The 14530-nt window shown below is 37.4% G+C and overlaps 1 protein-coding gene across 1 annotated transcript in view; it reads right to left on the reverse strand.

Annotated features, from left to right (window-relative positions):
- Window positions 1-475: 475 nt before the first annotated feature.
- LOC146002120 (high-affinity choline transporter 1-like) overlaps window positions 476-14530 on the reverse strand; it is a 112490-nt gene continuing 98435 nt past the window's right edge. Inside the window, exons 8-10 of the mRNA XM_083139838.1 lie at window positions 12980-13191; window positions 2821-2924; window positions 476-1685 (exon numbers count right to left, since the gene is read on the reverse strand). Coding sequence (XP_082995964.1) covers window positions 1205-1685; window positions 2821-2924; window positions 12980-13191 — 797 coding nt within the window. The 3' untranslated portion in view covers window positions 476-1204. The remainder of the gene's footprint in view (window positions 1686-2820; window positions 2925-12979; window positions 13192-14530) is intronic.

The following is a 14530-nucleotide window of genomic DNA, read 5'->3' on the forward strand; positions in this document are numbered from 1 at the left end:
TAAACGCGCATGGGATACGCATCACGAGGCAACCTTAGACTGGTACAAAAGGTACTATTGAGTAATATTGTATTTACGTGAGTGCAAGACCAAAAGATAAGATTGGATTATATATAGTAATTGAGATTGTGAATGAATTCAACGGAGAAGGCACAGAGTGCTATTCGTTGACGGACCCTCTAATTTTGTGTGTGCGTTATATACATATATATATATATATATATATATATATATATATATATATATATATATATATATATAGGGTGTACATTTATTACAGGGCTTTGTCTCGCGCTTCTCGTCGACGCTGCTTGTAGACTCCTGCTTTGTCGCGCGAGAAGGGCGACACAAAAAGGTATTTGTGATATATAGTGGGTTTTTGTTCTATTCTTGAAGTTACGATCATCGCACAGCCGCTTCCTCTTAAACATCTCGCGCGATCGTGGCTTAACCCCACTATACCATTACAATAGTCGAGAGTGGAAGAATTTAACACTTGAAGTATCATGTTACTTGCTAATTCGATGTGTGAGGTCCCGAATGCACAGCTCCAGGAAGGGTAGAATTTTAAAAGAATATATTTTTCTGATCTTGATTTTCAATTGTTGGAGAATAAAAGACAATGTATTGGTTCATATATCACGGCATATTACCCTGCAATTGCAGTTTGGAGACGCCAATCAACATAGAAGTTAGAATGTACAAATGAAACTGCTATCCTCTAAATGTGCACTAGTTCATAGATCTGAACAGAGGATCACGTTTTGAAACGAAAGGAGTCTTGATTTTATCCTTTACATCAGGGCAGATGACCGAAAATCAATGTTTTGTGCTCAGGCAGAATTTCCTGTTTACGCAAACCAGAGGTAGCTGGAAATGGCCAACAAATTGACGATTTGGATGGTTTTGTGTCATGCAGACATGGACTTCGTAGCCCTATGGGTTATCCATATCGAGTATTTGTGGTTCCCAAAGCATCTCCTACCGTTCATCAAAAGAAATAAGCAGAAAGGTCAAAGGCCACAAAAATGAAATGATGTTTCAAGTGTGGCAATTGCCTATATGCTCGGAACCTGCAGTGGTTATGTCTTATGCACAACAAAACACACAGATTTAGGTTAAATACAAGGTTCCATAGCAGAATACCATGGTCTTATATGATTATACGGCACATGTCTGGACATGGCTGTAGAATGAGTTGCACCTATTGCCTATTTTGTTCTTCAGGAACAGATGTCTCATCCACGACAGATAATTTTCGTCCTGATTTTAATTCTCCGTTCGACTTCACCTGACCAGTGTCCAAAGACCTAATGATATCAGTTCCTCCAGGATCCTTAATCTTCATAGACTTTAGGACCACCGGTTCCTTCAAGTTCCTCCGAAAGCAACTGCAGAAGTCTTGGTCGTCCTTGACAATCCCTGCAGCGAAGACGTACCTCGCCAGATTGGAAACGACGATGATGACGACGATCGTTATTGTAGCCGCAATGGTTCTCACCGGAAGGTTGGTTGTTGGTAAAACGGGAGGTATGTTCAGTGTCTTCTCGCCAAACATTCCTCTAAGCACGAGACCGCATATGTAGCCTACGCAGCTACCGTAGCTGTTGCAAAGTCCTGGACACCAAATGGACATGACGAAGTGAGGAAACAGAATAACGTACGACAGGTCTGATGCAATGAACCTAGAAATAAATTATAATTTTCAGCTTAGCTATGTATGTATGTATTATTTACAATACTGTCAAATTAAATCCGTGGCAGAAAGGTATAGGTATAACAATTCATACCAAGCTTACATTTCAAGTCCATATGCGGAATATTTGCATGAATCTAGAACTATCGTAAGTCTATTGTTTTGTGTGATTTTTCGTTATTTTAGATGTATAGGTTGTTTGCTGTAAGACTGGTAACATTTTATAAAATTTGAAACATATCTGTACAAAGTATTTGTTTAAAATATAGTCTGTTTGGAACCAAAACCTATATGAACAAAGTAGAAGCAGTACAAAACCTATTAGTTAAACTTTTCTGTCATCAATTTCATTTCCCTACATGGAACACGATTGTGATTTTTTAGATGCCTTATTTTCGACCCTATTCACAGTTTTTACATGCATAAACTATATAAAACACAAATAATTATAGTGTAGTATATGTTTCTTGTAAAAATAAGCTAAAATTAACAACCTAAAGGATGTTAGGGCAGTTAATAAATAGATTATTGGAAGTGTTTCTTAAGACCTTGCTGTGTATCACATACAAGAAAGCTTTGTTTAAATATGTATGATTAATTTGTTGTTTTGTATATATTTGTATCGGTTCTGCCTTGCATACGTAAGTTATAGAGGTTATAAAGGTTGTATTAGGCTCTGCCTAGCACTATAATCTAAACTCCTGTTATTATAATAGCACCAAAGCACCCAGTGGAAAGATTCCGCTGGGAACTTTCCTCCCAAACGTTTTCTTTCCCAACTGTTATATTTTCAAATACGGTGTCCAACTATTGCAAAAGAAAACGTTCCCTCTCTTTGAGAATATATGTTGCATCAGATCAAAATGGTATAACTCATCCTAGTGCTAGAAAGAAAGCTACTAGCTTGTATACTAGGTACTATATGAACAAACGTAGTTAAAGCCCTTCTTGATTAGGCTCTTCTATTGAAAAACAAGAAAATATGATAGCTTTCTTAGTAAATTGTTTAGGCTTTTGAATGGAATTTGTTACTTTTATTTCTAATTTGTAAGTTAATCACGTGTTGTAAAATACTGATGTGCAATGTTGCAAAGAATTTAAATATTTCAAATTAACTAACTTACCATATGCCATACACGCTCTTTACACTGAAGGCAATAGCTGCTCCTGCCGCACCAACCAGTAGTATTCCTAGCCTTGTTACCCAAATTATTTCTCGTTCCGACGCCTGAAAAAATAGAATGGATAGTAAGAATGTGTAACATTAATGATATTTTTCGTAGAAATGTTTTACATTATATTAAACAAATAATGTTGTCAATTATATTATTCGCCCATAGATTGAAAGTAGAATTAATTAACTTTTTGATTGGTATTCGTTTCAATTTCAAAAATATATCTGGTGAATATCGTAAAACTGTCATGTTTGTAGAGTTTATGTTCATAATGTGGATTGATTGATTTGTTATATTTACTTTGTATTTGACTTGGCTTTTCTGCTACTTTTGGCTAATCGCGGAGATGAGAATGAATGGAGATTATATTAAATGGATAAAAGGACAATGACAAACACATAAGGACACATCACGAGCCTCACGGAGGATTATGCCGGCCGTGAGTCAAGACGCCAGAGCCTCGTTAGTCTGCAAAATGCAGTCCAGGGTGTACTACGTGGAAGGGAGGTTTGACATTTAGGTGTCCAAAGAAAGGGTCACCCTTTACGCCTCGCTATCCGTTCATAATGAAGAGTATGTTATCACGCTTGACAAAATAGTCATACATGCGCTTGTTATCCTGGTGCCTGAAATTTATACCAAAACGTCATATTCGTTGACTTTCGATTTCCCCGTCTTACTTTTCCTCTTTATTTTTTTTTTTATTTTCAAATGAACATTACATGTGCATCGTTGTTCGGAGTTCCAGTTACAATTGATATAATTAATACAATTAGACTTTCAGAATTTTTCATGGAGAATGAAACATTCTGGAAGAGGTATAAAGATTTTTCATCTTTCTTTTTCCAAATATGTAAATTACTCGTTGTAGTGTGGAAACGAGTTAGAGTAAGAGAGTTAGTATAGTTAATGTTTAATAGTAGTCAGGGACGGCTTCAGCCCTCCCAAAACATGTCTCAGCCTCCCCCCCCCCTATAGCCCCCAGACTTTTGTAGTACGGTAGATCATTTTGATTGCCATTGTAAAACTTCCATTGGGGCAAGTACAATGCTCAAGTACATTTTCTAGTTCGGATAGGTTGCTTTATTACGATGCGTCCTACAATCAAGGAGTGGGACAGCTGCAAATATGTCTGGATAACAGTGGCCACTGAGCCACTGGTCATTTGATACTAAGCAATTTGTCAATCATGAGTCGCCAAACTTGCTACAAAATCTGTTGCCTGTGTGGTACGTGGACGTATCCAGTGGCTGTGAGACTGATCCTTAATTGGTGGCATATACAGCTAAATGTGTGCAATTAATAGTCTCTAAAAATTGTATCGCTATATTTTGGAATAGGTCAAACTTAAGTGGCAAAATTATTTTTTATAAGTAGGATGATGTTCAAGAAATAAAAGAAGCGTTATGTTTATTTTCTGTTTGTTAGTTCCTCATTCGAGTACCGACAATCGCGCGAGTGTTAGCAATGTTCTCTCATTGGTCTCATTGTACTCGTATCTATCCTTATCGTTGCAAATATTCGAGAGGGAGATAATAAGATGTTGAAGAATGAGAGAGTACACAAACTACGTAATTCTTAAATGCTAAGAATTGGACAGTTTAAAATTGTGATTCCAGCTCCAAAAATCTAGCGATAAAACAGCTGCCTTGATATCAATGGGTCCCAGGTTCGATACCCCAGTGAAGGTAACATTTCATTAAGTGGTTCGGATTACATTAAAAGCTGTAGCCTCGTCCATATTAGCCTCTGTGCATATAGTGGACCTTAATACAAATCCATCAACTAATCATTGCAATACGGTGAGAAAATTGCTTGGGCAATTTTATTGCTTGCAGTCCTAGTTCTAAACGTTAATTAATTATCATTTGTGAGGTTAGAAAATAATTTCTGCAGTACCGTCACAGTGGCCAAATTTGATTCCGTGCAGGAGAATCAATCTTTGAAGCACATCTAAAACTATTCATACAATTCTGATAAGTATTTATGCATAACTTATTCTGAAATAAAATTATAATTTTCAGCAGTTATTTTCTCTAATCAAAATGCCCTGTTTAAGAGTTGCAACTATATTCATTGATTTATGTCAGTGTATTTGTCTCCTAGTTCAGGTGAATTTGTAGTGAAAATATCTTTGTTCCTTGAGCGTGACACCTCATATCTCGCATCTTCACCACTTTTAGCCCTAAATTCAGAATTCCAGTCGTTGAACAAGAAAACCTAAGATATTTCATCATGGCAGAGACAATGGTAACATTAACACACTTTCTATTCAAAAATGGCATTGTTTATTTCAGGTTTACTTTATTAAGTTAGTGCCGGTTTTCTGAAGCATGAAAAAGTACAATCTCCGACGCTCCCTATGTTGTGATTGGACAGTTTAGAGTTATGGCAGACTATGAGGCAGAAGGGAACTCAAAATAAAGACGCTTCAGCAACTGCTTGCACTGGTTGAAACATTCAAAATTGAATTCTACAAACTTTATTACCTTTGTGCTATTGAAATGTGCATACCCTCTTCAACAGCTGCTTGCGGAAAATCAAGTGCTAATTTTGTAATCGAACTGGTTCAGTCCGTTGAAGAGCTTGCAAAATTTTTGGATTTAAACAAGGTTATACCTGCTCATAAAAACAGACGTATCTTATAGTAGTTTCTTGCTGTGGCTCATTTTCTAATTTTAGCAATTAAAGTACTGACACTCTTTACATAGAAATAGTATTACGTGTATATCCAGCGAGTTGATAATGAGTGTAGTTTTATGGTGTATTTTGTACTTTTCATCTGAATAGAAAGTCTGTGATATTATTCCACTCAATAATGGCTTAGGAACAGAAAGCAATACAATTATTCCATTGTATTGGACATAAAAGATTCGTGCCTAAAAGATATTTTGTATATTATGGGACAAAATGCAACATCTTGGTTCTGACTTGTTATGACTAAAATATGTCACTGGTAAAATTATACAGTAGTAAACTGTTAAGTACATACCTTTTAGCCGGTATAAGTTAATTTGACTTCGAATTCTTTAGCCCCCTTACTCATTTCAAGCTGGCGCCGTCACTGATAGTAGTTAGGGTAAAGTACTAAAAAATATGTTGTACATAAACATGGTTGTAGGTCAATAACCGTGAATACGGTAACACCATTCCATATTACTTCGTAGCACATATAAGATAAATTAATATCAAAATTAATTAATTTAAATGTATATGTATTCATTATTCAACGTGCTTGGAATAAATAAAGATTATGTTTCTATGTTAGTAAGTGAAGATATCTACAGAATATCATGCGGCTAACCAGCATGATAATTGGGTACTGATAATCCTTCAGTACTGAATAGCTTCAGGAGGTATGGTTCCCATGGGAACGTGACGAAATTTGCTATATTGAAAAGAAAAACACACACACACACAAAAATATACATACATACATACATACATACATACATACATACATACATACATATATATATATATATATATATATATATATATATATATATATATATATATTTATAGGGTGTGTCATAAGTAATAGCGCAAACTGACACAGGTGAAAGAACACGATAATAGAAGCAAAAAAGTGTCAGTAAACATGGATCTGCAAACGAGCCGTTTTCACGATAATCGCGAATGTGTGATTACAAGCCACCACTGACTTCATTGTTTGTAAACGTCGTCCTAGTTGGCAAAATGCTAATAATGTGTTCGGATGTGTCGGATGTGTGCTTACAAGCCGTCATTGATTGCATTTTGTAAACACCGAGTGCTTTACTCCTTGCGCTGTACGAGGTTTGCTCTTTGTTTACAAAACAACATTTATGTATATATATAAATTCATATATATATATTTTTAGTGTATAGATTAGAATATTAGTTTAATTTTAGTTAGTACAAAATCTAGAGTTAATTTTAGATATGTTTAAACTCTGGGCCGAATCCTCCAAATAAATGTCTCATGAAATTGATGGTAGGATACTAACAAAGAACACCAATGCTTAACGTGTTAATTATTTAAATTTTATTTACAGCTGGCAAACAACTTGGATTATGTTGTCCACCCGGTTCCAGGTTGAAGTGAGTGTAGTTAGTGGAACATGAATTTATCCCGAGGTGGAATTCCCCATGGTCCATGATATACAATTTTATATTATTGTAATAAACAGTACGAATGTCCCCGAACCTAACGTACTGAATTGATTGATTGATTTGGTGTTTTAAGTCCACTTTATGCATAGTAAGGCTAATCAGGACGGGATCTACAGTTTAAAGTGGGATAAGAACCGCTATGTGCCTCCCGGGACCCCTTGATTACAAGGCGATGACGCTACTACTGCGCCATCGGCTTACCTGCTGAAGTATAGATTTCCAAAGACAAACAAAGCAAAGGTTAAAATGAATTCGGTGAATATATAATAAATATTGATCTCGCATGGGGGGACTAGGGTATTTTTCCTTGGTCCAAAGCATAGCAAATGTTATTATTTAAATATTAGAAAAGTCAAATGAAAACCTTAATAGTCCAATAAAATGTGTAGGTCAGACTTTATACAGCTCAAATTTACATGAAGTATCAACTGTTATTTACAAAACGACCTCAAGGCTGCAACACGAATCAAGTGAGGGCCTCCCCGATGGCGCAGTGTAATCAAGGGGTCCGGGTTCGATACCCGGTGGAGGCACATAGTGGTTCGGATCCCACTTTAAACTGTAGGTCCAGTTCCGATTAGCCTTACTGTGCATAAAGTGGACTTAAAACACCAAATAAACCAACCAACCAACTAATCAAGTGAACTTCAAAACTCCATTTTTGATATTTTAAAGATGGCGCATACTATTGACACTTGCACCAGTGAAGACGAGTGGATTCTTGGCATCTGTCAGCCTAAAACTTACAGAAATTTCTCGGCAAATTAAAATTCAATATCTGTGTGCATGCTTAACACACCAGCAAGTTTACTAATGGAGAAGAAAGTTCGACAATGGCCTCAGTTCGCAGGCAGATGGGTGGAAAGGCCTTCGCAGTGGCTCATAAGTGATAGTAAAGGGTCAACGAAGTTAGTAAAATGTTGTGTTTTATACAGCGTATATTGATACACTTGTAGGTTGCATTGTACCTTCTGCAAATATGCTGTATAAAGAAACAAACTGCCGGAGTACTAAGTGAGGTGAGTATAGGTGGACATCAAAGACTTATTTTTCTTAAGATATAAAGGCACTAACTCAAAGTTGAAAATATATGTAGACTCGCGTACTTTCGACGTGGCCTTTGGCCACGTCTTGTACGCTCGCATGCGTGACCTTCGCCACGTTGTGGTCGCAATCATGTTATAGATGGGGTTCTTCATAGATCTTAATGACTTTGAAAATGTATACATGTTGTATTGGATGATGGGGAACATATGTATAAGTTTGAAAAGTTTAGAAAGTAACTTTATGTGTGTATGGGCTCTAATAAGGTACAAATATTCAAACTATTATTGTCTATTTTCTTAATAATGAACTGAGTAAGTAATAACCGTTTCAAGATAATTAGTTGGATATTTTTCATTTACGAATTAAGTTGCGACACTAAATTGAAAATGTTATATTTACTTCTTTTTGTCATTTTCACATTTTTTAACGTAATTGGATAATAACTGTTTTCCGTCATTCCCCTCTTTTGCCTACCTTTCCTCTGTAATAAATTCTGATGCTCGCATTTTGAAATTCGAAGAGTCTAGCATAATTCCCTTACAGTAGTTTTCGGGGTGAAAATAAACATTATTTAAGTTCCCTAGCAACGTCCGTTTCCATGGACAACAACAGGCACGGCAAGCGCTAAGGAATTGCATGTCATTATACCCCCTAAACATTTAGTTAAAACAAGCACGATGTAGATATTTACGCATTGAGTATAACAATATAGCCTATACGGAATTGTATCTGGGCTGAAACTCCTTAATATGTAGATGTCACCCTTGTTTCAGACACCTTTTCAAAGTCATGAGTTGATTCATCTGTGTGTTACTTATCTGTGAGAAATATAATGTAGCTGGACAATTAAGAATTGAAGGAAACAATGTGTGCAAAAGAAATGCCCGTGGCAACGGTTGCTAAGGACGTGAGAAAAGGGCATTTTCACCCTTAAGGAAGGGCCGATTGAGAGATTTTTGAATTTTCTCGGCCTTTTGGGACGATTTCATGGGGGGTCGTAATCGGGCGTTTTTCGCCTCCGGGGCTTCCTTCATGGAGAACATTTATGTCAGTGAGTGAGTGAGTGGTGGGATTGGGGCAATATATATATTGGACTCGCGTACTTTCGACGTGGCCAAGGCCACGTCTTGTACGCTCGCATGCGTGACCTTCGGCCACTTTGTGGGCGTAATCATATTATAGATGGGGTAAAATGTCTGCATGTTGTATTGGATGAAGGGAACAAGTGTATAAGTTCACTAATTTGAAAAGTTTAGAAAGTAACTTTATGTGTGTATGGGCTCTAATAAGGCACAAATATTCAAAGTATTATTGTTTATTTTCTTAATAATAAACTGAGTAAGTAATAACCGTTTCAAGATAGTTAGTTAGATTTCTTGTTTAAACGAATTCAAGAGCGACATTAAATTGAGAAAACAATATTTACGTCTTTTGACATTTTCACATTTGTAAACGTAATAGAAAAATAATTGTTTTCCGTCGTTCCCATCAAATTCCTACCTCTCCTCCGTAATACATTCTGACGCTCATGTTTTGAAATACGAAAAGTCTAGCATAATTCCCTTACAGTAGTTTTGGGGGTGAAAATAAACGTTCTTTAAGTTCCCTAGCAACGTCCGTTTCCATGGACAACAACAAGCATGGCAAAAACTCTAAATAATTGTTTGTTATTATACCTCTAAACATTTAGTTAAAAGAACCACGATGTAGATAACATTTTCGCATTGAGTTTTCCAATATATACGTAAGTAATTGATTTCGGGCTGAAACTCCTTATGTAGATGTCACCCTTGTTTAAGGCACCTTTTTGAACCAGGTGTTGATTCATCTGTGTGTAATCTGTGAGAAATATAATGTAGCTAGACAATTAAGAATTGAAGGAAACAATGTGTGCTGCACAAAATTTCCGTGGCAACGGTTGCTAAGGACGTGAGAAAAGGGCATTTTCACCCTTAAGGAAGGGCCGATTGAGCGATTTTTGAATTTTCTCGGCCTTTTGGGACAATTTCATGCGGGGTCGTAATCGGGCGTTTTTCGCCTCCGGGGCTTCCTTCATGGAGAACATTTATGTCAGTGAGTGAGTGAGTGAGTGGTGGGATTGGGGCTATATATATATTGGACTCGCGCACTTTCGACGTGGCCTGTGGCCACGTCTCGTGCGCTCGCCGACGTGGTTCGCTTATTTGGAAAGTTTTGAACGTAAATTTATGTGTGTATGCGCTGTAATATGTACAAATAATCAAAATATTATTGGTTTCTTTCTTAATAATAAGCTGGGTAAGTAATAACAGTTTCAGGATAGTTAGTTAGATGTTTTATGTAAACGAATTCAATAGCGACACTAAATTGGAAAAGTAACATTTTACTTCTGTAGTCAGTTTTACATTTTTAAACATAATTGAAATAAAGAAATGTTTTCCTTCATTCTTCGCAAATTTCTATCTCTCCTCTGCAATGAATTCTGATGCTCACATTTTAAAATTCGAAAACTCTAATACTGTGCACAAAGTGGACCTAAAACACCAAATCAATCAATCAATCAATCAATCGAAAACTCTAGCATAATTCCCTTACAGTAGCATTCGGGGTGAAAATAAACTTTCTTTAAGTTCCCTAGCAACGTCCGTTTCCATGGTGAACAACAAGCACGGCAAGCTCTAAGGAATTGCATGTCATTATACCCCCTAAACATTTAGTTGAAACAAGCACGATGCAGATATTTACGCATTGAGTATAACAATATATACGTAATTGTATCTGGGCTGAAACTCCTTATTATGTAGATGTCACCCTTGTTTCAGGCACCTTTTCAAAACCAGGAGTTGATTCATCTGTGTGTTACTTATCTGTGAGAAATATAATGTAGCTGGACAATTAAGAATTGAAGGAAACAATGTGTGCAAAAGAAATGCCCGTGGCAACGGTTGCTAAGGACGTGAGAAAAGGGCATTTTCACCCTTAAGGAAGGGCCGATTGAGAGATTTTTTAATTTTCTCGGCCTTTTGGGACGATTTCATGGGGGGTCGTAATCGGGCGTTTTTCGCCTCCGGGGCTTCCTTCATGGAGAACATTTATGTCAGTGAGTGAGTGAGTGAGTGGTGGGATTGGGGCTATATATATATTGGATGAGCAATAAGTCTGTGCTAAAATGGAGCTGTTTGCCTTGTTGTGTGTGTGATTCCTTATCTATACTTGCACAAGACATACAAAATACCTAGGTTCAAATTGTAAGAACATAACTTTAATGCCTGGAAGCCATTCACGTACATCTTACACATTGTTACTATGACATACAATCAATAACATGCTGCAAAATACAAATTCTTCTTCTTATTCTTATCATGCATCTATCAGCAGCAAACGTGTGGAACCCTACATACAGAAATCTACTAGAACAACTTTTATTGCATTTCCTAGATAGTATGGGTTAAAAAGATACTACAATATCAAATTAACCATTAGGAGAATCTCGACGTCTGTCATTGAAGAGAACAGATAAACACAAGCAACACACACACACGATGGTCAAAAGTAGAGAAACTTACATGAGCTGAAGGGCAAAGAATGCAAGAGAACAGCATAATAGAACTACACAAAGAACCAAATTGGAAACTGAGAAAAATCAACGAAGTATCCTTCATAGAAATAGACTAAACCGCTATTAACCAACCTAGTGTAGAATAAAGCAACCGAAGTCGTCGGGAAGTAGTTGGTTAGTGCACCGGATTTGTAGTTAAATCACAACATCATAGGTTCGATCCACACGCACAAAAAAAAATATATATATATTATACATGTTGACCTGAAGAGAAGAGGAGTGGTGCTGTCTCAAAATGTGGTGTTTAATTTAATTTAATTTATTTTAATATCTACCGTTGACCTTTGATTGAAAGGGCATGCAAAACATCAATATACAAAATTAAAATTAGTTCAGTGAATATAATCTGCCGTTGGAGGACTAGAGTAATTTTCCTTGGTCCAAAATATAGTCATAGAGATGCAAAAACTAAATTGGAAGACCTTGTTGTACAAGCTAAAAGAATTGGACTGATGTTAAATAAATCAAAGACCAAAACCACGCGATTAAATTCAAGGACCCAAGATCTACTTAATTAGAAAACGAAACCTTAGAAGATGTAGATAATTTTACCTATTTAGGATGTGTAGTTGCAACAAACTGAGGGGCAGAAGATGTTGTAAAACAACTCATCACAAAAGCTAATGGGGGTGTTTGTGCAACTTTACCCAATATAGAAAAGTACGATTGCAAGTAAAGGAACAAAGGTAAACATTTTTAAGAGCAACGTCAAATCAGTGTTGCTATATGGAGCAGAATCTTGTAAAGTCACAAACCAAATTACAAATAGATTACAAGTTTACATTAACAGATGTCTCAGGAGAATATTAAATGTGCATTGGCCAGAAGTAATAAAAAATCAAGAACTTTGAACACGAGCAGAATAACAGTGTTAGAATAGGCATACTTACAGCATGCTAAGAATCTTAGTGTCGATTTAATTAATGGTATAACCTTATTAAGAGAAATGATGTAATTACTTTAAAGCCAAAAAGATGGAATGTACATATACTGTACTATGACAATAAAACTGAGTGCTTCCCCGATGGCACAGGGAAGCGTCGTCGATTTGTAATCAAGGGGTCCTGGGTTCGATACCCGGTGGAGGCACATAGTGGTTCGGATCCCACTTTAAACTGTAGGTCCAGTCTCGATTAGCCATTCTGTGCATAAAAGTGGACTTAAAAGAACAATTCAATGGCAATAAAACTGAACACATTTACTTCAACGATCGTTATGGAGTATATCCATTTTTGAAATCTATAGATTAATACATAGCCTACATACGACTATATAAATTATATTAATATGTTAAAGGTAATTAATTACCTTCGGTTTTAGCAATTGCTGGTAGACGTTCCTTGCAATGCAGGAGGCTGCCCCCAACATGGCGCTGTCAATGCTGGACATGACAGCTGCACTAACCGCTCCCAGGCCAAAGAAGGCGATCAGCTGGGGAACCAGATACTGGAGGGAAAGAGGAAGAACCATTGGTGCTTGCTCCACGTACAGCGTCTGCCCGTAGCCAGTTTGATTCCAATCTAAAGGAAAGGTTGCCACATTGAAAGTCTTGAGAAAATACACAAAACCAATAACGTTAATGTTCAATCTAAAGCTTTAGTAAATGTGCACATTCCCCTATTTATGTGACAATATATATATACCTAGGTATATACAGGGTGTTTCTAAAGGTCGTTTACAACGCTTGGGAGGTGATTCCTCACACGAAAACAAGCAAAAAGTCTAAGTTCCATTTTTACGACTGAGGCTTCGTTTCCGAGATAGGAGCCTCGCAAAAGGTGACAAAGTGAACGTCACACCTGACTGGGACGAATACTATAACAGATAGAGAGGCGGTTCCAAGGGAATCATAAAGGAATCGTATGTGCTCAGTCCGGAAGTCACTATGAAAAGTTCACTGCACGCATGCGCAATGGAGTCCTCAAAGGAATTGGAGATTTCCAGCAAGAACAATACATGGAAAGGGTATGTAACGCAGCAAGAAGGACCGTGACAATGAGAAATACGTTCAAGACAACACATCCCGACCTCAAACATCAAAACATGAGCACCGAACACAAAATCCGAAAAGTTGAGCAAGGTTGCATACCCCAGTTACACGCAAGGAATGAACGAATCATGTCATGTGGCATACGAGTGACACATTACTCCACCAGGAGGAGGGAAAGAAAAACACAATATCAGATGATTGCGACAACGTGTATTTTTACACGCGACAACTACGTAATATCCCCCCCCACACACACACACAACAAACAACAAATGCTACAATATCTTATACACAGACAGTGCGTGTCACTCTACACCAACTGAAGATGTCACTTTCACCACACAAAGGGGGTGGGGAGCAATACCAAAAGTGTTCGCACGCGATCATTGTGACGTAAAAGAGACCAGTTTTGGAAGCGCTGCACAGGCAAGTCTGGCTCTCGTAGTCTACGTTTGACCTTCATGACTGCTGTTCCCGCGAGAGGAGCTCGAAGGGTTGGTTCTCTCCGGCAGTCGTTCCAGTCGTGTTGCAGGTGCTGGGATATGATCAGCAGTTCGCTCTAGGTTGTCATACGCTTTGAAGAGTACTAGTATGTTGTATTGAAAGAAGTTGACGTGGTGGAGTGGACAAGTCAAGTATCGCAACAATTGGTCTGTGGTGTTCGTACGGTGATACGGCCAATTTGTGAAGTGTGCCAGTGTTAAACAAAAACAATACTTTGCAGTTCCAGCTCCCTATTACACAGATGGCTGCGTATACGACCCAGCAGCTAGCACACATGCATCTCATGTATGGAGAGGCACGTGGTAATAGCCGTGAGGCAAGGCGTCCATATGGAGAACGCTTTCCACATAGACGTTTACCGTCTC

The sequence above is a fragment of the Lepisma saccharinum genome, chromosome 18, assembly GCF_977018435.1.
Source record: "Lepisma saccharinum chromosome 18, izLepSacc3.1, whole genome shotgun sequence".
NCBI classification, from domain to species: Eukaryota; Metazoa; Arthropoda; class Insecta; order Zygentoma; family Lepismatidae; genus Lepisma; species Lepisma saccharinum.